Source organism: Oncorhynchus nerka, linkage group LG6 (genome assembly GCF_034236695.1).
Source record: "Oncorhynchus nerka isolate Pitt River linkage group LG6, Oner_Uvic_2.0, whole genome shotgun sequence".
NCBI lineage: Eukaryota > Metazoa > Chordata > Actinopteri > Salmoniformes > Salmonidae > Oncorhynchus > Oncorhynchus nerka.
The window spans coordinates 72,630,358-72,654,422 of NC_088401.1; the positions used below are offsets into that span (position 1 = coordinate 72,630,358).

The following is a 24,065-nucleotide window of genomic DNA, read 5'->3' on the forward strand; positions in this document are numbered from 1 at the left end:
GGCTGGGTTCAGTGCTGCTCTCTCTCTGGTTCACCATGGAGAGACTGTCCTCCACAGCTGATCCTGCATGGTCTTTAGAGTGTCCAACAACCAAAGTACTTGTGTCTTGATACGAGATGGTGATATACACCACCGTTCAAAGGTTTGGGGTCACTTAGAAATGTCCTTGTTTTTGAAAGAAAAGTACATTTTTTGTCCATTAGAATAACATCAAATTGATCAGAAGTACAGTGTCAACATTGTTAATGTTGTAAATGACTATTGTAGCTGGAAACGGCTGATTTTTTATGGAATATCTACATAGGCGTACAGAGGCAACCATCACTCCTGTGTTCCAACGGCACGTTGTGTTAGCTAATCCAAGTTTATCATTTTAAAAGGCTAATTGATCATTAGAAAACCCTTTTGCAATTATGTTAGCACAGCTGAAAACTGTTGTTCTGATTAAAAAAGCAATACAACTGGCCTTCTTTAGACTAGTTGAGTATCTGGAGCATTGTAACAAGTGCGCTGAGAGCTGGGAAGCAAGTTCAGGGAGTGAGTATTTTAATAAATAAATGCAACTAAATACAAAAACAAGAAACACAAACAACGCACAGACATGACACTGGAACAGAAACAATAACACCTGGGGAAGGAACCAAAGGGAGTGACATATAGAGGGAAGGTAATCAGGTGAGTCTGATGTTTGTAACGATGGTGACAGGTGTACACCATAAAGTGCAGCCTGGTGACCTGGAGGCCGGAGAGGAGAACACGTGTCAAGCATCAGCATTTGTGGATTCGATTACAGGCTCAAAATGGCCAGAAACAAAGAACTTTCTTCTAAAACTATTCTTGTTATGAGAAATTTCCAAGAAACTAAAGATCTCGTACAACGCTGTGTACTATTCCCTTCACAGAACAGCACAAACTGTCTCTATCCAGAATAGAAAGAGGAGTGGGAGGCCCCAGTGCACAACTGAGCAAGAGGACAAGTACATTAAAGTGTCTAATTTGAAAAACAGACGCCTCCCAAGTCCTCAACTGGCAGCTTCATTAAATAGTACACGCAAAACAACGTCAACAGTGAGGAGGCGACTCCAGGATGCTGTCCTTCTAGGCAGAGTTCCTCTGTCCAGTCTCAACGTCAACAGTGAGGAGGCGACTCCAGGATGCTGTCCTTCTAGGCAGAGTTCCTCTGTGTTCTTTTGCCCATCTTAAGCTTTTCTTTTTATTGGCCAGTCTGAGATTTGGCTTTTTCTTTGCAACGGCCAGCATCCCGAAGTCGCGCCTCTTCACTGTTGACGTTGAGACTGGTGTTTTGCGGGTATTATTTAATGAAGCTGCCAGTTGAGGACTTGTGAGGCGTCCGTTTCTCAAATATCTGAAATCAGCACCGCAGAGAAAACAGTAGTTCCATGCCCAGAGACTACTTATAAACATTCAGAAACTACTCGATACCCAAAATGATAAGCTATTTTTCCACCAAAAAAATGACAAAGAATCATTTTTATAGGAAGATGTTTATGAATTTTCACAATGAGGATAATAAATAAAAATATGAATATAAATATAAAGAACCAGTATAAAACAAAAACAAATCAATATTGACAGTAATACTACAAAATGCCATAGATTATAGACATCCTCTCTCTCTTCCGTTTTTTTGCATTCTTTACGTCACCACAACTACTAAGGTCAGGGTACAGAGTTTGAAGGTCAAGACTTGTTTTTCCAACAAGTATTGGGCATTCCTTATTCTCTCTATTTCTGTAGACCTTCTTGGCTCAGCCCAATTCACACTAAAGACTACACTTGATGACACTATCATCAAAATTCTATATTTCTGAGAAATCTGGATGCTTCAAATGCCTTGAAAGCAGCTGCATCTACACATATAGCATCATACAACAACCTTCACTTGAGGAAGAGAGTGATTCTGTGACACAATAGAACATTCATGTGTCTTGCTCACATAGTGAGCCTGTCTGAATATAGTGGCTCTCTTTCACAAATACCACATGCTTCTTGCTTCTCATTGAAAGCGGCTCAGTACAAATGTGCATTAACACACTCAAAACAATTCATTACTTTTTCCTTGAGCGCTAACATACAAATGGTACATTTGCCAATTTTGGAACTGTTGGATATAACACACATACAGTACCAGTTTGGGCGCACCTACTCATTCAAGGGTTTTCTTTATTTTAAATGTTTTCTACATTGTCAAATAATAATGAAGACATCAAAACTATGAAATAACACTCATGTATTAACCAAAAAAGTGTTAAACAAATCAAACAGCTCAAATAAGCAAAGAGAAACGACAGTCCATCATTACTTTAAGACATGAAAGTCAGTCAATCCGGAAAATTGCAGCCCAAATAAATGCTTCACAGAGTTCAAGTAACAGACACATCTCAACATCAACTGTTGAGAGGAGACTGTGTGAATCAGGCCTTCGTGGTCGAATTGCTGCAAAGAAACCACAAATAAAGGACACCAATAAGAACATGAGATGCCAAGAGTGTGCAAAGCTGCCATGAAGGCTAAGGGTGGCTACTTTGAAGAATCTCAAATATAAAATATATGTGTTTAAATTTTTTGGGGTTGCTACATGATTCATTATGTGTTACTTCATAGTTTTGATGTCTTCACTATTATTCTATAATGTAGAAAATAGTAAAAATAAAGAAAAATCCTGGAATGAGTAGCTGTGTCCAAGTTTTTGACTGGTACTGTACATATTGAACAAACACTTTTAGGTCATGTTTTGTTGAAACAGGCAACCCTGTAAAATAATAACTTAGTATTTATATGTAACTAATTTGGCATGGTCCAGTCATTCAGTAAGCTACCTTGTTATGAAGTTAGCGAGCTATGCACTGATGAATTTAGCTTATATAAAAATGATTGTGATCACATGAAACCATATATATAACTCTAGGATGAGATGGTAGGTGGTACTAGTTAAACATTTGATTTAAAAAATGCCATAACACTGCTTAATTTATTCTTCCTTTTTTGGTTATACTCAGGTAATCTCTTTTGATTTAATTTTTTTTTACCAAGTGGCATAATGTGAGGTTGGAGGTTGAACCTTGTTACATAAGAGACGAATGTGTTACATATGTGGTGAATGGTGGTGGTGATCAAATCAAATCAAATGTATTTATATAGCCCTTCGTACATCAGCTGATATCTCAAAGTGCTGTACAGAAACCCAGCCTAAAACCCCAAACAGAAAGCAATGCAGGTGTTGAAGCACGTTGGCTAGGAAAAACTCCCTAGAAAGGCCAAAACCTAGGGAGAAACCTAGAGAGGAACCAGGCTATGAGGGGTGGCCAGTCCTCTTCTGGCTGTGCCGGATGGAGATTATAACAGAACATGGTCAAGATGTTCAAATGTTCATAAATGACCAGCATGGTCAAATAACAGGTCTGGGACAGGTAGCACGTCCGGTGAACAGGTCAGGATTCCATAGCCGCAGGCAGAACAGTTGAAACTGGAGCAGCAGCAAGGCCAGGTGGACTGGGGACAGCAAGGAGTCATCATGCCAGGTAGTCCTGAGGCATGGTCCTAGGGCTCAGGTCCTCCGAGAGAGAGAAAGAAAGAGAGAAAGAGAGAATTAGAGAGAGCATACTTAAATTCACACAGGACACCGGATAAGACAGGAGAAGTACTCCAGATATAACACTCCTGGGCCAGACTACACTCAATCATATGACCCACTGAAGAGATGAGTCTTCATTAAAGACTTAAAGGTTGAGACCGAGTTTGCGTCTCTCACATGGGTAGGCAGACCATTCCATAAAAATTGAGCTCTATAGGAGAAAGCCCTGCCTCCAGCTGTTTGCTTAGAAATTCTAGGGACAATTAGGAGGCCTGTGTCTTGTGACCGTAGCGTACGTGTAGGTAGGCAGGACCAAATCAGAGAGATAGGTAGGAACAAGCCCATGTAATGCTTTGTAGGTTAGCAGTAAAACCTTGAAATCAGCCCTTGCCTTGACAGGAAGCCAGTGTAGGGAGGCTAGCACTGGAATAATATGATAAATTGTTTTGGTTCTAGTCAGGATTCTAGCAGCCGTATTTAGCACTAACTGAAGTTTATTTAGTGCTTTATCCGGGTAGCCGGAAAGTAGAGCATTGCAGTAGTCTAACCTAGAAGTAACAAAAGCATGGATGAATTTTTCTGCATCTTTTTTGGACAGAAAGTTTCTGATTTTTGCAATGTTACGTAGATGGAAAAAAGCTGTCCTTGAAACAGTCTTGATATGTTCGTCAAAAGAGAGATCAGGGTCCAGAGTAACGCCGAGGTCCTTCACAGTTTTCTTTGAGACGACTATACAACCATTAAGATTAATTGTCAGATTCAACAGAAGATCTCTTTGTTTCTTGGGACGTAGAACAAGCATCTCTGTTTTGTCCGGGTTTAAAAGTAGAACGTTTGCAGCCATCCACTTCCTTATGTCTGAAACACAGGCTTCTAGCGAAGGCAATTTTGCGGCTTCACCATGTTTCATTGAAATGTACAGTTGTGTGTCATCCGCATAGCAGTGAAAGTTAACATTATGTTTACGAATGACATCCCCAAGAGATAAAAATATAAAGTGAAAACAATAGTGGTCCTAAAACGGCACCTTGAGGAACACTGAAATTTACAGTTGATTTGTCAGAGGACAAACCATTCACAGAGACAAACTGATATCTTTCCAACAGATAAGATCTAAACCAGGCCAGAACTTGTCCGTGTAGACCAATTTGGGTTTCCACTCTCTCCAAAGGAATGTGGTGATCTTTGGTATCAAAAGCAGCACTAAATCTGATGAGGTTTAGCAGAAGAAAGGTGATTAGGGTTAGGGTAAAATAAAACCACTGGGTGTTGGTGGAATAGCTGCATGGGGTTTCATTGGGGTTAAGGCCAGCGTTAGATAAAGATGCTAATAGCTCTGGTTGATGGTGGGTGTGGGGGTTAGGGGCTCCTTCTCCCTGGGCAGGCAGGGCCCATTGATGTGGTGTCTGTGGGAGTGGTAGAGACGTATGAAGGACAGGATGGAGTGAGTCAACCACAGTGCTGTCACATTCCACAGAGCGACCTGGAGAGAAAGATAAACATTATTATAACTATATATGATTAGTATGATTAGAGAGAGAGAGAGAGAGAGAGAGAGAGAGAGAGAGAGAGAGAGAGAGAGAGCACGAGGAAGGGGGAAATAGAGAGAGGAGAGAGAGTACAAAGGGAGAGAGAGAATACTTGACATTGAGAAAATTGAAACAACCTCTGTCAACGTGTACAGGTCTGGGACAGTAATGGTGCAGGGCATCCTCATGCAGTTCCAGTTTTATGGGATCAAAGAGAGAGCAGATTAGGAAAATCTGTCTCTCTATGTGACGACTCCCCCATTCTGAGTGACTCTGATCACACATCTTCAAATTGTCCTGCAGACGAGGATAGTCCCCATCCCCCCCAGCAATGAACACACCCAGGTCCCACAACTGCACTGCTCCTCCATCATTGAGAGGGATACATTCACAGAACTGGAGAGAGACATGGTGGAGCTCAGAGAGCTGGTCCACACAGTCCAGACAGAACAGACCCACAAAACAGACCAGCACAACAACACCCCCCCAATGACAAGACCAGGAAGGCGGAAGGTGGAGACATGGCACAGCTAACAGCACTGAAAGAGGAGGTGAGAAAGCTGAAGTGTGACCGAGAGCAGGACACTCCCCCAGAGAAGCCAGCAGAACAGCCCACCTCAGACCCGGACCACAACCTCAACACTAAACAGGGACAGACAACACAGGACGCACCAACCCAACAGACCCCCTGTCAGCTCCCCTGACAGCTCTCCTGACAACCCCCACACATCCACTGAGGATAAACAAAAGCCAGAAATTGTGCTCCTCATTGACTCAAACGGCAAATATATTCAAGAGAATAAACTTTTTCCCAAACTCAAAGTGGCTAAACTCATGTGCCCAAACTAGGCACGCCCTGGAGCTGTTGTCAGAGGACAGACTAGAGTCCCCCAGCCACATTATAATTCACACGGGCACAAACGACCTGAGGGCCCAGCAGGAAAGGGTGAAAAAGAAAAGTATTCTACATTCCCCAACACACAAGTGATTTTCTCCACCCTGCTATCACCCCCAGGTGGTAAGGGTAGGCAACAAATCGTCTGTCACACCTGATCCTCAACACTGGGGCCCCTCAGGGGTGTGTACATAGTTCCCTCCTGTACTCCCTGTTCATCCACGACTGCGTAGTCAAACGTCACTCCAACACCATCACTAAGTTTGCTGACAACACAACAGTGGTAGGCCTGATCACCGACAACGATGAGACAGCCTATAGGGAGGAGGTCAGAGAACTGGCAGTGTGGTGCCAGGACAACAACCTCTCCCTCTATGTGAGCAAGACAAAGGAGCTGATCGTGGACTATAGGAAAAGGCGGGCCGAACATTAAGGCCCCCATTAACATCAACGGGGCTGTAGTGGAGCGGGTCGAGAGTTTCAAATTCCTTGGTGTCCAAATCACCAACGATCTATTTTATTCATTTTATTTCACCTTTATTTAACCAGGTAGGCAAGTTGAGAACAAGTTCTCATTTACAATTGCGACCTGGCTATCATGGTCCAAACACCTCAAACAGTCGTGAAGAGGGCACTACAAATCATTTCCCCCCTCAGAAGACTGAACATGGGTCCCCAGATCCTCAAAAGGTTATACAGATACTGCAGCGCCAGCTGTGCCATCAGAGTCCCTGGGTTCGCGCCCAGGCTCTGTCGTAACCGGCCGCGACCGGGAGGTCCGTGGGGCGACGCACAATTGGCCTAGCGTCGCCCGGGTTAGGGAGGGCTTGGTCGGTAGGGGTGTCCTTGTCTCATCGCGCACCAGCGACTCCTGTGGCGGGCTGGGCGCAGTGTGCGCTAACCAAGGTGACCGGGTGCACGGTGTTTCCTCCGGCGCATTGGTGCGGCTGGCTTCCGGGTTGGATGCACGCTGTGTTAAGAAGCAGTGCGGCTTGGTTGGGTTGTGTATCGGAGGACGCATGACTTTCAACCTTCGTCTCTCCCGAGCCCGTACGGGAGTTGTAGCGATGAGACAAGATAGTAGCTACTACAACAATTGGATACCATGAAATTGGGGAGAAACAGGGGTAAAATAAAAGAAATAAAAAATTAAAATAAAATAAAAAAGGTTATACAGATGCACCATCGGGAGCATCCTGACCTGTTGCATCACCGCCTGGTATGACAACTGCTCGGCATCTGACGTAAGGTGCTACAGAGGGTAGTGCGTACGGCCCAGTACATCACTGGGGCCAAGCTTCCTGCCATCCAGGACCTATATAATAGGCGTGTCAGAGGAAAGCCCATAAAATTGTCAGAGACTCCAGTCCCCCAAGTCATTGACTGTTTTCTCTGCTACCGCAGCGCCAGGTCTATAACCAAAAGGCTCCTTAACAGCTTCTACCGCCAAGCCATAAGACTGCTGAACAATTAATAAAATGGCCACCGGACTATTACATTGACCCTGCATCCATTTGTTTTGTACACTGCTGCTACTCGCTGTTTATTATCTATGCATGGTCACTTCACCTACATGTACAAATTACCTCTAATGTGTACCCCCACACACTGACTGGGTATCGGTACCCCCTGTATATAGCCTCGTTATTGTCATGTTATTAGGTTACTTTTTATTATTTTTTACTTTAGTTTATTTGGCAAATATTTTCTTAACTCTTCTTGAACTGCACTGTTGGTTAAGGGCTTGTAAGTAAGCATTTCACGGTAAGGTCTACACTTGTTGCGCAGGTGACAAATAAAGTTTGATTTGATTTGAAAATACATTCACCTTGACACTATACAGTGGGTGAGTGCAAGCATTTCCTGGGACTGTGCCTCAAAACCTAATGTCTACCTGGCCCACCACTCCACCCTGGACTTGAACAGCCTCCCAACTTTAGTCAGGACCCTAAAGGACGTCACCCTCAACCACAGGCTCAGCACCTCACACAGGAGCAACAGACACCCCACCCAGACCAGCGAGACACCCTCCCGAAGGACCTGCAACGAGAGACCCCTCGCCAAGAGGACCTGCACCCAGACCACAGCTTCACCAACCACACCCCGAACAGCTGAGACCAACCCAAACAAACCCTGGCCACACCGTATATAGGCCCTCCCATATCAGACCTATGCCCCTTCTGCCCCCCGCCCCTAAGGTAAGGACCTCAACATGACAGCAGGACATATGCCCAGGCCATGAGTAGAGCAACAGGCCCAACCACACAAAAAAACACTAGACACTATGGAACACAAAGCTCTCACTATCACAACCTGGAATATACAAGGTCTTAGGTCATCTGCCTTTGGCCTAAAGAGCAGGAACGCAGACTTCATCAAAGAAATTAGAAATACAGACATTGTCATCCTACAAAAAACATGGTGTAAAGGATACGGACCCACTGGTTGCCCTCTAGATTACAGAGAGCTGGTAGTCCCATCCACCAAACTACCAGTTGTGAAACAGGGAAGAGACTCAGGGGGTATGCTAATTTGGTATAGAGCAGACCTAGCCCACTCTATTAAATTTGTCAAAACAGAAACATTTTACATCTGGCTAGAAATTAATAAGGAAATGATCTTAACAGAGAAAAATGTCCTCATGTGTGCTACCTACAGTATATCCCCTCAATAGAATCTCCATACTTTAACGATGACAGATTCTCCATCCTAGAGGGGGAGATCAACAATTTCCAGGCCCAGGGACATGTATTAGTCTGTGGCGATCTAAATGTCAGAACTGGACAAGAACCTGACACCCTCAGCACACAGGGGAACAAACACCTACCTGGAGGTGACAACATTCCCTCCCCCATAAGCCCCCCTAGACACAACTATGACAAAACAACCAACAAAAATGGGTTACAACTCCTGCTGCTCTGTCTGTACATAGTCAATGGCTTCAAGTTCATCCATTGACAGTAGTACTGTAGATTACATTATCACCTTAACCCAGAGTCTCTCAGAGCGTTCACAGTCAGCCCACTAACACCCCTATCAGATCACAGCAAAATCACAGTCTTCCTGAACAGAGCAATACTCAATCATGAGACATCAATGCTAAAGGAACTACATAATATTAAGAAATGCTACAGATGCAAGGAAAGTAGTGTAGAAATCACCCGAAAAAGAATTAGGCAACAACAAATTCATCCTTTTTAGACAACTTTTTTTTTTTCAATTTTATTTTTAAGGCCTGAGGCCTTTTGCCTTTTGGTAGGCCGTCATTGTAAATAAGAATTTGTTCTTAACAGACTTTCCCAGTTAAATAAAGGTTAAATAAATACTTTGTTTATACATTTCACTTGCTTTGGCAATGTAAACATGTGTTTCCCATGCCAATAAAGCCCCTTGAATTGAATTGAGAGAGGGAGGGAGGGAGGGAGGGAGGGAGGGAGGGAGGGGGTAGAGAGAAATAGAGAGAGAGGAGAGAGAGCACAGAGTGGGAGAGAGAGAGTGAAACTGAATCACAAGAACACTCTGACTCACTCATGTTTAGCAGTGGTGTAAAGTATTTCAGTAAAAATGTTTTAAAGTACTATTTAAGTAGTTTTTGGGGTATCTGTACTTAACTATTTATATTTTTGACAACTTTTAATTTTACTTCACTACATTCCTAAAGAAAATAATGTACTTTTTACTCCATACATTTTCCCTGACAGCCAAAGTAGTCGTTACATTTTTAATGCTTAGCAGGACAGGATAATGGCCAAATTCACACATTTATCAAGAGAACATCCCTGATCATCCCTACTGCCTCTGATCTGGCGGACTCACTAAACACAAATGCTTTGTTTGTAAATTATGTCTGAGTGTTGGAGTGTGCCCCTGGCTATCAGTCAATTAAAAATGCAAGAAAATGGTGATGTCTGGATTGCTTAATAAAGGAATTACTTTTACTTTCAATTACATTTACTTTTGATACTTTAGTATATTTAAAACCAAATAGTTTTAGACTTTTACTGACTTTCACATTCACTTTTACTTGGGTCATTTTCTATTAAGGTATCTTTACTTTTACTCAAATATGACAATTGTATAGTTTTTCCACCGCTGATGTTAAGGCAATGCAGAAGATGTATATTTTGAGTGGGGAAAGTCCACTGGCATGAGATGGGCCAGCTATGGCGGACTACATACCTCTGTCAGGGTGAGCTCAGTGGAAAAGGACGACGTCTCTACATCCAGGTACATGGGGACGGACTGGGATTCTGCACAGCTGCACAAAGACAGAGAGACAGGAAACTGTCAACACTAAACAACGCTACAGCCACACCCCTGCAGCTTGACCCTCACACTCACTACAATGTATGCAACACACCGGTCAATACACAGTACTAGGGCCCAGAGTTTTCCCTGATGGTCCATGCATGCTACTAGGGCCCAGAGTTTTCCCTTGATGGTCCATGCACAGTACTAGGGCCCAGAGTTTTTCCTTGATGGTCCATGCACAGTAGTAGGGTCAGAGTTTTTACTGATGACCGATGCACAGTACTAGGGACCAGAGTTTTTCCTGACCAAATGACATGGAATACCCTAAAGTATTTCCTGTTGATATGTAGGCCTCAGTGTATAAACATGACCTGTAGGTTCTAGTGTTGTCATCAGTGACAGTGTTGCACCAGGAGGCCAGCCTAAGGGAGAGGGTGACAATGACCCCTCTAGACACAGGCTCAGGGTCAGGAAGGCAGAGAACAAGGTGCTGGAAAAGGAATACAATAATAGCATAGGTGACAGTGAACAAGTGGAAACATTGTCATTTGACATAAACTGTTATAACTATGTAATAGTAGTTAGCCCATAACACATAGAATGCATTGCACCATTTTATATTTCATAATGGTCATGATTATTATTATCAGGTTGTTTATGTAATTTATGTTTCATTTGTATAATTGTTTTTTGAAATAATAATAAATATAATACGCCTACTTTATGTGCTATTGATGAACTATTTCAAAGCCCATGTAAAGTGCATTCACTTGTCATGTCGTCCCTGGAGATAGATGATACTTCGCCAGCCCTGAACTGCGCCGTACATCACCGTGAAAACCCGACAAAAGTAGCGAACTGGCTAGCAGCCGGTGGGCCCCACTGTTGTACCACCAGGTGTGAAATCTCACCCGGTTCCCAAGTAACTTCGGTTCAATTCTCCGTCCTCCATGAACCCGTGGTGAAATGCGCACAAACTGAGCCGTTGAGCGCAAGCGGGACAACCACCATCAACCGGAACAGGACTGACAGGGTGTGTGGGTTGCGCAGTGAGCCACTAACAGTCGCCGATCAAGTTCCATAGTCCAAAAGATCGATCAGAACTAACTAAATACAGGATATCTTCAGGCAGTGCCTACCCGTTTATTCGGTGTTATCTGGAATTATTAAACCACCATCTGTCAAACTTCCAAAAGAAATCAGCGGATATTTAAAGCACAGCCTGCATGATGGCTGGCAATCCGTTATACAATTCTCCCCTAACAAATGTGCCAGTGACGCACTAGCAATCAACACATACCGGAGCACTGGCCAACTGGCCTAGATATTGGTGCTTTCGTGACAACTGGGAACTTGAAAAAAAACGAGGTCAAATCATCTTCAGGTCGGAAAGTCGGAGCTCTAGAAAGATGCCCGAGTTTCTAACTTGGTATTCCGAGTTGGATGATCGGTCCAAACGATTTTTTTTAGTCGGAGATGCCCGAGTTCCCAATTCACAGTTCCCAGTTGTTTTGAAGGGGGAATAAAAATATGCTGTGAAATGCTGTCAAAATTCTCATTGAGTGATACTTTTTATTCAGTCATTATCCAGGTAGCCTTGCTTGCTTGGGGGGGGGGGATATGTTTTTTTTGTTTATTATGCAGTATATGATGCATGGGATAGAATGTAGGGCGGGGTCGACTCCCCTAACAATGGAAAAGGCATTGCAAATTGCAAATGGCTCATTTGCACTTTTTCCTTGGAACTATTGAAGGCTGTCCTATAAATAACAAATACTGCAGCCTATGATATCCACAATGTATGAACTATTGCATTTGTTCCAATCAAACCTCTACAACCTTCGAACGCTCTTCATCAATTCACCAAAGTGATAAACATAGACAACACTATTTTATTTTTCAGTATTGATTAATTTTGTTTCATTGATGAATGCGTCACAGAGTTATGTCCATGTTGCTAAGGCATGTAGCGCTAAACTAAAAATAAGTTCCGTTGCAGTGAAATGGGTTGGGTTCCTCTCACCACAGAAGAAGAAAAAGCAGGAAGTGCCTGCCTCTACCAATGCTGTGGTTGTTTGCATGTTCATTATTTACTAGCTACAGTAAGTAGGTGGGCAAGTTCAAGTATTTGTATTTTGTGTAAAGATCAATAGACTGTAAGGTAAGCCGCCATTACACTTTTATTTATAGCGGTTAACGTATGGCCATGTCAATTGCAGTTACTTTGCATTTTGTTCACGCAAGAGCTAGCACCAGTAAAACCCTTTTTCTTGCTTGCTTATACATGACCTAGTAGGACACCCAGGTAACAGTTAGTGAATGAGTTGAAATGACTAGCTAGTTCTTCTTTTAAAAGCAATCGTGATGGGGGGTCTCAGATTTCGGGTTTAGAGCATCATGTCTTTAATCATATCTAGTTTTGTCTTAACATTTAGTGTTGGTGTGGACCACCCATGTAATATAATGTGTTCAGTCATCTAATATCATGTCTTCTCATGTACTTATTATCCCATCACTACCGGCCATCAAGTTCCATGGCAAGTCCAGAGACACCAGGAGATGAGAGTATGGAGCGGAGGTCCGGGGCTGCAGGGGTAAGCTGTTCAGGAACGGCTACCAAGCTTGGCCCCTCAGGTGCCAACGTAGATTCCCAGCTACAAGATGCCGTCCACTTGAAAACGGAGGGGAACAAATTCTACAAAGAGAAAAAGCTTCGGTCTGCAATTGGACGTTACCACCGTTCGTTGCTCATTCTGCGTAATTTAGACTCTGATGTCACTGCGGCAGTGAAGGGGTTTGGTCCTGAGGCTCCTGTACTCACCCCAGGACAGGAAGAACTACTTAGGAACACACAGGTTGACTGCTATAACAATTTAGCAGGTATTACAGGCCTTGACATGTTTCATGCAGTAGATGAGTTGTTTCAAATTATCCACTTAAAGGAGGATAATACGAAGCATAATGCACAATCCGCCTCTTTCTGGACTTACCTTTATCTTCTCTTATCTGTCACTTGGTCTCCCCCTCTCTCAGCCTGTCTGCTGCAGAGGGAGTGTGTCGACTACACGCGTGTCCAGGAGTACAGCTTGCGGGTGTTGCAGTTGCGGCCAGATGACATCAAGGCCCTGTACAGAGCAGGAGTGGCCACTCTGGAGCTGGGAGACGCACAGAGCGCCAAGCAATACCTCACTCAGGCCAGCAAGGGACAACCCAATGGTAGCTCAGCTTTTTGGTTACTATCTTCCTGTTTAGGGGCTGCTGTCCCTACCACAGCCTTTCAGTAAAACAAAACAGATTATTGATGATTTGTGAGGGTGTGTTATAAGCCTAGGCATACGGTACAATTCCCCAACAGAATGAAGTAGAACACAATATATTGTATTATTGTCTCTATGCTATTCCCATTCCCCTAATGTTGATTGAAATTGAAATCACTGTATTTGTGACTGTCTCTCTTTGACAGACACTAATGTGAGGAGGCACCTGCAGCGAGCAGAGGAGAGGCTGAACACGGAGTACCAGAAGGAGAAGGCTCTGTACCGGGGCATGTTCTCCAGTTAGAGAGCCGGGGAGGGGGCCAGCGGAGGAGTCACCCAGAATTAAGTTCCCATCAGGAGGGATGTTCTGTTGTTCTGACCCTGAGGATTGAGAAGAGAAGAAAAGAGGAACCAAGCCTGGACTGGACACATAGATCATTGATTCTGTGCAGAGCCTTGATCATGCTGATCCTATTGAAGATCCTGTTATGCTATAGAGAATATTTGTGCCTGATGACCAACAAGGAGATGGAGCTAAATTGTTGGAGGTTCAGCATAAGGGTTGAAGGTCAAAGCGAGGGTGCTAAAGAGAGACTATTTGTGCACTGTTCAAACTCAGTCCTGTTATGCCTTCTGAAAGTGGTTGTTTATGGTCACATAATCAGTCATGTTCCTTTTTGTGTACAAAATGTTTTGATTAAACTTGATAAATCTTTTTTGAAATTACAGCCTTTATTACAGCAATATACCAAACATTAGGAACACCTTCCTAATATTGAGTTTTGCCCTCAGAACAACCTCAATTCATTGCGGCATGGACTCTACAAGGTGTCAAGCATTCCACGGGTGCTGGCCCGTGTTGACTCCAATGCTTCCCACAGTTGTTAAGTTGGCTGGATGTCCTTTGCGTGGTGGACCATTCTTGATACACACAGGAAACTTGAGCGTGAAAAACCCAGCAGCATTGCAGTTCTTGACACAAACTGGTGCGCCTGGCACTTACAACCATACCCTGTTCATAGACACTTGTCTTGCCTACTTACCTTCTGAATGGAACTCATAAACAATCCATGTCTCAAGGCTTAAAAATCCTTATTTAACATGTCTCCTCCCCTTCATCTATACTGATTGAAGTGGATTTAACAAGTGACATCAATAAGGGATCATAGCTTTCACCTGGTTAGTCTATGTCATGGAAATAGCAGCTGTTCATAATGTTTTATACCTCAGTGTAGTGTTGGAGATGGATGTATTCACAGAGTCAAAAGTTTAATTAGAAGTTTCCTTTATTAATAATAATCCAAGATACACACATTTGTTTCAAATAACATTTTATTCTTAGTATTACTTTATTGAGATCCATTTCAAAATCCTGAGCACAATATCAATTTATAGCACAATTTGTTTGTTGATTTTGGTCTTTATGGCCAATATGATTGTACTTCAAAGGCAACATACAGTATATAAGGTTTGATTTGATATACACTCAGAGAGGAGAACAAGCTTACGATAGCCATGATAGCGCACAGAGATAAGTCACAGAGTTGCATGCAGAGGGGACCACTCACAGTCACACACTACTGAGAGTCAAGTTCAACAGATTCATAACATTGGCACCGCCTTATCAACCAAAATACAACCGACTGAAATATTGACTAACTTAGTGGTTTGGGGTTTTAGGCTGGGTTTCTGTACAGCACTTTGAGATATCAGCTGATGTAAGAAGGGCTATATAAATACATTTGGTTTAGTGGCAAAAACACTATTTCATTTATTGTGATCATCTCACTTTCTAGACGTCTTGTGTTTCAAACTCAGAGACCTCACTGAGCTAAACACCCTTCTACTCAGGTCCCTCAGTGAGCGCGAGCGTGTGAGGGTTGCCCGAGAAGGAGGGGGGGATGGCGAGAATGATGGGGAGGAGAGAGGAGGAGAGAGGGAGGGACAGCTTCCCTCCAGACTCTGAGAGCGAGAGAGGTGGAAGAGGCTGGCAGTAGAGGACAGGCGCTTGTCTTCTTCCCCTCTTCTTCCCAACGCCAACGGACGAACCCGCTCCATGCTGAGCTCCAGGGAGGAGGTCCACTGTGCCCCCCTCAGACGCTCCTCTTTCTGGGCTCGAGGCTCCAGCACGTCCCCCTGGGACTCACTGCGGAACAGAGCCCGTCTGGACAGCCTCAGGCTGGAGCTACGCTTGTCCCAGCCACCACCACCACCCTTCCCTTTGCGTTTTGAGGCACTGCTCTCTTTCTCTCGCCTCTCTGCCTTGGCATGCTTCTCCTTTTGGTCATCTTTCTCCTTTCTCCTGATCCCCTCTCTCTTCCACCTCTCCTTGTTCTCCTCTTCTTCAGCCTCTTTCCCCCATGAACGTCCTTCGAAGCCCCTCCAGAGTTTGGCTGCCCCCTTCTTTGGCGTCTGGGCCGTGTCGTGACTGCGTTCCTCTCCCCAGTTGCTGCTGTAGCACCTCTGTTTCCTGTGGAAGCTGCTCACTGTCGATGCCCTCACCAACTCCTTGGATGCATGCTTCCCCTGGTAGAGCCCCTCCCCATCCACCCTCTTCCATCCTTCTCCCTCCCCATCTACCCTCCATCTACCCCCTCCACCCCCTGCACCCTGCCGTAGTGACCCCCCTCTGGGCTGGATGCTGCCCCTTTGTGGTGAGCTGCTGTCCCTGACGCGAGGCAGGGAGCACTGGAATGGGTCATCCCGCCGGAACACAGAGAATGGAGTATTGGCAAGGGGGGAGGGCTGGAGAGGGCGGGGTGGGGAGCGTACCCTGGGGCGGTCACGGGACGAGGGGGGAAGAGGCGGCGTCAGATGTGGAAGGGGTTTGTTGGCAGTGGAAGGTGTGTGTGTGGTGGTGGGTGACATGATGATGGGTAGGTGGGTGAGTTGAGGTGGACTGGTAAGGGTGATTGGGGCTACTGGAATGTGGACTGGAGGAGTTGGGAGGTGTGAGGCCGGAGTGGGACTGTGGGGAGTGGGTGACACTGAGGGACAGCTGGATCGGCCTCTGGGGGTCAAGGTCAGTCTTGTTACTGGCGTGGAGGTGATGGACGCTGGAATAATCATGATGATGAGACTGGTGGTCATTCTGGGCTATCTGGTGGGAGGAAGGGGAGGAGCTTTGGGCTTTAAACTCTGACCCCTGACCTCTTCTCTCGGCGTCGCTCTGGAAGCAGTCGACATCCAGCTCTACGCCCTGCTCCATCAGGCCCACCACCACAGCCCGGGGCAGGCCAGAGAGACGGGAGATCTCCCCCACCATCGCAGAGTCCTCGCTGAGCTTACTAGGGCTGGCGTCCGGGGCATTGACGCTGGGTTGGCTCCTTGTCACTTTCCCTGGTGAAGAATCCAGTCCACTCCAGTCCAGCGAGCGGGAGAACCCTAGCCCTGACCCAGCCCCTGACCCGGTGACCTCCAGAGAGCTCCGGTGATTGAGGTTGGAGGGACATGTTGAGATGCGTGGCCGAGACCTCAGGGCAGGGGTGGGAGTGGCGGCGGTGGAGAGGGAGGTGGAAGGAGAGGGGGAGGCAGTGGGGATAGCATGGTCACTCCTTAATACACCACTAGTGCTAATACCTTCCTTGGAGTTTGAGTCTAAACCCAGGTTTTTGTTCAGATTGGGGCTGAGGTTGAGACTGAGGTTGAGGTGGAGGTTGATTTTGAGGTCCTCTCCTGTCACAGAGGGCAGGTGGCCCAGGTTGATGGAGTTCCTACTGGCCTTCTTACCGATATTGCTGGAGGCTGACCCGCGCAGAGTTACCCAGAAAAGACTTGCAGGGCGTCACACTGCCCCCTGTCAGGTTGGAGGGGGTACTGCGACTCTCGAAGGCCAACAGCGACTGAGTGGAGCCGTGGCCAGGGGTTCTGGGCCCCCTGTGGCAACCTGGCCCAGGGGTGGCAGTAGGGGTGGTGTCAGAGGGGGAAACCCGGCTGCGGTACTGACGAGCCAGCCTGGTGATGTACTGCTCCAGCTGGGTGAAGGTGGAGGGGTGAGGAGGCTGGGGGGGCCGGAAGAGGGGGGTGGACTGAGATTCCTCAGCCTGGGCAGAGGAGTCCGGACTCGGGGAGAGGCGAGAGGAGGGTGAGGGGTCCTGACTGGAGGTGAAGAGGGGGCTCTGGAGGGCCACGGCATGGAGGGGGCTGGGGTAATGGTACACCTCCTTGGTCCTCCGGGACACCAGATCAGAACAGAACCTGGGGTCGAGTTGGGGTCGGGGGTCAGCGAGTGGGAGGAGGGAGCCGGGATGGGGGTCACCCAGGCTGGAGCAGAGGTCAGACAGGAAGAAGAGGCTGTTCATTTCCAGGTCACCTGGGTTCAAAGGACGAGAGTGAAAGTTTATGAATATCAGTCAGCTTATAAAGAAGCAAAAGCAATTATCTAGGACTATGGTCCCAGGACTCTCTGGAAAACAGTGACATTTATCTAGGACTATGGTCCCAGGACTCTCTGGAAAACAGTGACATTTATCTAGGACTATGGTCCCAGGACTCTCTGGAAAACTACTGGTTAAATACAGATGAACTGTACTGAAGTGTAAGTGTGTTTATGTGAGTGCATTTGAATGTCCATATGCGTGTTATATCTGACCCGTAGATACTGGTCTCCTATCACTGATCTCTGTGTTCTCCTCAATGCGCTGAGTTCTTGGCTGCTGCGTGGCCTCCGGCCACTGGATGTCACTGTGGTCTGCAGAGAGGGGCCGTTGTTCCCACAGCCTGAAGGCTCCCCCTGAGGGTGCTCCTGGTCCGGCCCGGACTTGCCCACCTGGTACTGGACCCCCCTGGGCCAGGACTGCCTCACTGGACACAGAGTAGCAGGAGTCTGATAGGGAGCTGCCACTGACCGAATAAAAGCCTACGAGGGTGGGAGAAATAAAGTGAGGGGAAGAGAGATGGGAGAGAGAAGATAAATAGAAAGAAAGAAAGAAAGAAAGAAAGAAAGAAAGAAAAAGAGAAAGAAAGAAAGAAAGAAAGAAAGAAAGAAAGAAAAAAAAGAAGGGAGTGTAGGTCCAGAGAAAGAGTGATTTGCAAGAAAGGAGTGAGTAAGTGGTGTTGAAAAGATAACATGAGAGGGTAAATAAAGGAACAGGGACAGAAAAGTTGAAGGTTAATGTTTAATATGGCTTTGCAACACGGTATCTCACAAAGTAAACAAAACTTGAGGTGAGAAGTGTTGTTGGGCAAAGCCAGGGCCAGATTACCGAACGAGCACGCAGGGCCCCCCCAGATAGCCTATTACGAACATGGCGGTCGGGGCCCCCCCAGATAGCATATGAACACGTCACAAGCCATTGTTTATTCGGGTGGGGGGCCTGGAGGTAGGTATCCCAGGGCTCCAGATGTGATAGTCCAGCCCTGGCCAAAGCCGTATGAGTGTCACAGACCACCCCCAAAAGACCCCCCATGGTAGGATCACACAGTCCAGTACCTGAGCTGGGCCTGGAGTCATAGTCCACCTGGACTGCACCATCAAGGTCCGGGGGGGAGAGCAGGTCAGACGGGGCATCCCAAGAGAGGGTGGACCAGCGTGAGTCATCCCCACCAACCCCATCACCTTTGGAATGAACCAGCCCATCTCCACCAGAGTTCCCCACACGGTCCTTGTCCAACGTGCTGGTGTGGCATGGCAACACTGTTTCTGAAGGGGGAGAGGGAACCTGAAAAACAGAAAAACGGGTGTTCGAGTCACAACATGTCTTTAAAGAGATGATAATTAGAGAGTGGTGTAGAATGGATCTCTAATGTTCTTATTTACCAAACACTGATGTCATCAGCCTTACTGGAAGTTCTGGAACACTCGTGTTTCAAGACTCAGACACAAAAACAGAATATGACGTATTCTTTCTCCTCAATAGCCAATTCATGACTTTCTTCTTACTTAGATGAACGTGATTACTCATGACCTCTGCGGTGATGCCCTAATATTAGCCTGATTGGGTGATAGGGGTGGGGGGGACAACAGGGGGCTTTGTTCACTGCCAGGCCTGATCAATCCTCCGTTACTACGGAGATAAACAGGAGACAATACAGGTGACTCATACTGCCTAACTGAGAAGGGAAGGTATCCCAAATGGCACCCTATTCCCTATGTAGTGCACTATTTTTTGACCAGGACCCACAGGGCGATGGTCAAAAGTAGTGCACTACATAGGGAATAGGGTGCCATTTAGGATGCATCCTCACTCAGAGGGGGACTTAAAGGAAGAATAGGGGAAGACAGATGATGTAACAAAGAGCAGAAGGAGAGAGGGATAAGGGGGGGATGACAGGGGGGGTGGGTGCAGGGAAAAAAGTTAGACCTTGATCCTGCTTACCAGCCATGTTTAGTTTTCTCTGTCTCTCGCTACTTTTTCCACATTTGATGAAGTTAGAAAAGGTATTTTCTAAGGGGAAGTGAGTGGGTGCTTGAGAGTGGGAGAGCTAATGGTGAGTGAAAAGTGGAGTGAAAGAGCAAGTATATGAAAGAGGTAGTGGGGGAGGGGGGTTGCCTGTGAGAGGCAGAGAGTGGCATCTTAACCCCCCCAACCCCCAACCCCACTCCATAATAAGTTAAAGCCACCCCCTCCTCACCATAGCTACAGCTGCTCTCTGGTTCCTGCTCACTCCACCCACACAACAGACGTAGCAGAAGTATATCTAACTCACCCAGAGCCTGCCTGCCACACACTAAAACACAAATAGCAAATAATACTAAGACTAACACTAGCTTGCGCAAGCACACAAACACACTGATAACCGTCAGGGCCATGTTCACCCCCCACACTCTTCCATGGACATAATGTGAACCATGTTACCCCAGTGTAATGTTACAGTGAGATGGTTGTGATCAAATCAGGAGGAGAGAGAGAGGGAGAGGTGGAGGCCCTCAGCGCTAAGAGCTCTGTAATATGATATCCCTCTATGTGAGACAGAGACACACAGACATTTACCCGAAAGAAACAATATATCTACACAATGCACAGACAAATCACAGCAAATACTCCAATTAGAATGAAGGACTACATAATATGAATGTACATAACGTACTTTTGTGACGTACTTTCATTAGGTATCTACAGTATGTAGGGCTTACGAACACTTTACGAATGCTCTATAAAGCCTTTAAGTTGTTATTTTCAGAATGGGGCGCATCATTGTGATAACGCTAAATACTTTGACATGTCATGTTGGGAAAGGTAAGCTACATTATCAACAGCACCAGCAGGCAAACATTGGTTATTGATAAACATATGCTTATGCATTGCGCACTATGCATTATTGATGAATTCTGTTTACTTTAACTGAAGAAGCAGAGGAGACTGACGTTTCAATCCAAGATAATGCCCTCTGACGTCATGTTTCTCTGTGTGGGCTGGAGGTTGATATAGGGCCAGCAATACATGTCATGGTCCAAATGTACATAGAAGAATGCTGGTGAGGGTGATCACAGTGTAGGCTTTGGCAGCAAATCAAGTGTTGATGGGGTGCAACAGTACTGTACTACTGTTACCCCACTGTGATAGTTAAAATAGCCAGAGAGAGAGAGAGAGAGAGAGAGACTCACTGCAGTCTTATCTCCAGTCATCTTTCCCCTCTTCCCTCTCTACCATCTTCCATCTCACCTTTTCCCTCTTCCCTCTCTACCATCTCACCTTTTCCCTCTTCCCTCTCTACCATCTTCCATCTCACCTTTTCCCTCTCTACCATCTTCCATCTCACATTTTCCCTCTTCCATCTCACCTTTTCCCTCTTTACCATCTTCCATCTCACCTTTTCCCTCTTCCATCTTCCATCTCACCTTTTCCCTCTCTACCATCTTCCATCTCACCTTTTCCCTCTTCCATCTCACCTTTTCCCTCTTCCATCTCACCTTTTCCCTCTTTACCATCTTCCATCTCACCTTTTCCCTCTCTACCATCTTCCATCTCACCTTTTCCCTCTTTACCATCTTCCATCTCACCTTTTCCCTCTTCACCATCTTCCATCTCACCTTTCCCCTCTTCCCTCTCTACCATCTTCCATCTCACCTTTTCCCTCTTCCCTCTCTACCATCTTCCATCTCACCTTTTCCCTCTTTACCATCTTCCATCTCACCTTTTCCCTCTTCCCTCTCTACCATCTTCCATCTCACCTTTTCCCTCTTCCCTCTCTACCATCTTACCTTTTCCCTCTTTACCATCTTCCATATCACGTTTTCCCTCTCCCCTCTCTCCTCTTCCCTCTCCCATCTTCCATCTCACCTTTTCCCTCTTCCCTCTCTACCATCTTCCATCTCACCTTTCCCTCTCTACCATCTTCCATCTCACCTTTCCCCTCTTCCCTCTCTACCATCTTCCATCTCACCTTTTCCCTCTTCCCTCTCTACCATCTTCCATCTCACCTTTTCCCTCTTCACCATCTTCCATCTCACCTTTTCCCTCTTCCCTCTCTACCATCTTCCATCTCACCTTTTCCCTCTTTACCATCTTCCATATCACTTTTTCCCTCTCCCCTCTCCCTCTTCCCTCTCTCCTCTCTACCACCTTCCATATCACTTTTTCCACCTTCCATATCACTTTTTCCCTCTCCCCTCTCTCCTCTTCCCTCTCTCCTCTTCCCTCTGCCGTCTCTCCTCTCCCCTCTCTACCACCTTCCATATCACTTTTTCCCTCTCCCCTCTTCCCAGTGGGCAGAATTGGGTCGGTGATAACATTGGTCACGTTGGAAACAACAACAGCAGAAGCAACTTGTCTCTCAATCTGTTGTTTAATATGCTAATAGGGTCTGCGTTGGCGGATGGAAGGGCAAGTAGAGCTACTCTCTATGGTGTTTGTGATGACTAATACCATTTAACATAGCATAGCTGCTGAACGTCACAGGGAATCTATAGAGAATAAATTGGTGCAGTGTTTCTGAGAAGGAAAAATCAGTAAGTAGAATGTTGTGCTGGTTCCTTACCTCGGGATCATTTGACCATTCTCTAATTGATTAATAAAAAGGGAATGACTTGAGTTGTCCCCATTACTGGAGCTAAGTGACTGTTCACCAAACACTGTAACAACAAACCAGTATGGTAACCTACCCTACATGAGGACAGTGTTCACACTCAGGTTAAGCTTCAGACTTCCAAATCCATTATGAGGCAATGTAGAGCTCTGTGGCCTTCTGAATTCTATTCTTAGTATTATACCAACTAGGCCTAACAGTTGCCCAAATGGTAACAATGAAAGCTGAAGGCCGCATCCATGGTGAGAGTTAAAATGAATAGGGTCTTTATTCAATAGGTCTACTTCAATGTGTGTACCAAATTGTCTTACTATGGGACTTTCCCAATCAAATGATCTTACCTCACACAAAAAGATCAATGTATTCACATACTACAGTAGCCTATTTACACAGAAGATTTTTGGCCGATACAGAATATAGAACTCTGTAGGCATCTGTCATCTACAGTATGACCTGACCTAGGTGTATGCTTGTATCTACAGGGTGTGTACCAAGTGTACATTCTTTACACAGATACATTCTATGTCACATCCTTGGGGAAAACTGGACTGTGAAAAGATGTGGATGTTGACAATCTCATCATATGAGATCCATAAAGGGGACAGAACCATAACACCCGTTGTATTCTACATAACCTTGACTGATACAAAACGGAATTAGAAGCAGTGGAGGCGGATGGATTACTGTCAATTCTATTAGACAGGTCAAACACCATTGTGTAATCAATAGCTATAGCTCCGTGCTTATGACTCCATCGATCAATCAAGGCTATTGAAGCGCAGCAGTCTGTTTGATGTAACGGGATAAAAATGCCCTACTGGTAGATCTGAATGCATTCATATTTAATAGCAACCAATCTTGTCAAGAGATCTGGGGCTACGCACTGACCTGTTGCCTGCGGGATGTCGCAGAGCCATCCGAGACTGCGCTCTCGAGGTTTTCCTCCTGTTGATCGGTGATGACAGTCACCGTGGTACCGGTGCTACTGGTGTCTTTGAGGTCCAGCGCCGCATCGATCATGTCCAGATGTTGGCCCCGGAGAAAATCCAGCTCAAGGATTCCAGCCAGGGTCGCTTTCAGCCGCTCGCCAATCCGAACCCGCTCCGTGCCAGACCAGAGCGAATTCACACAACTGCGGCGGCCAGGCATTGTAGAGGCTGAATCCGGGGCGCTTTAGACTAGGAGCTCAGTCTCAATGACAATGGGCTACGGTCCAGCTAAAGTCAGTGCAACATATGTTCTCACGATCGACAATATAGCAACATTGTATCCTCCCGCTCAGTTAAACCAATGATTCGTTGGCAAAATACCCTAGCCTACTTAATTAAATCTAAGCCATATTACATTGAAGCACGTTGACTAAAGAGTCAAATGTATGACACTAAAGAGATGATCAAACCATATTCCATCTTAATCCTCAATTTTGGTTTCGTATTATGATCACCCAATTGTGTCCGACCATTCAGTACTTCATGCAAATGATGTTCACGATAGACCCGACGTAACAATGCTGTAAATAACGTTACATTGGATCAAGAAAAATGTGTCCAGGGGGAGGAGCCGAGGAGGTA

General features: G+C 45.7%; 1 protein-coding gene and 2 pseudogenes across 3 annotated transcripts; 1 reads left to right on the plus strand and 2 right to left on the minus strand.

Annotated features, from left to right (window-relative positions):
* Positions 1 to 1,486: 1,486 nt before the first annotated feature.
* On the minus strand, positions 1,487 to 11,754 carry LOC115130939 (transmembrane protein 179-like; annotated as a pseudogene).
* A 528-nt stretch (positions 11,755 to 12,282) lies between these two features.
* ttc9c (tetratricopeptide repeat domain 9C) lies at positions 12,283 to 14,250 on the plus strand. 3 transcript variants are annotated; one of them, XM_029662805.2, is made up of 4 exons: positions 12,283 to 12,372; positions 12,801 to 13,150; positions 13,304 to 13,486; positions 13,734 to 14,250. In XM_029662805.2, exons 2-4 carry the CDS (start codon positions 12,805 to 12,807, stop codon positions 13,829 to 13,831), a joined length of 627 nt encoding a protein of 208 aa, XP_029518665.1. In that variant the 5' UTR covers positions 12,283 to 12,372; positions 12,801 to 12,804; the 3' UTR covers positions 13,832 to 14,250. The 3 variants fall into 3 exon arrangements, with proteins under 3 accessions (XP_029518665.1, XP_029518664.1, XP_029518663.1); XM_029662804.1 differs by having other exon boundaries at positions 12,295 to 12,431; XM_029662803.1 differs by having other exon boundaries at positions 12,295 to 13,150.
* A 545-nt stretch (positions 14,251 to 14,795) lies between these two features.
* On the minus strand, positions 14,796 to 24,006 carry LOC115130938 (mucin-17-like; annotated as a pseudogene).
* Positions 24,007 to 24,065: the final 59 nt, after the last annotated feature.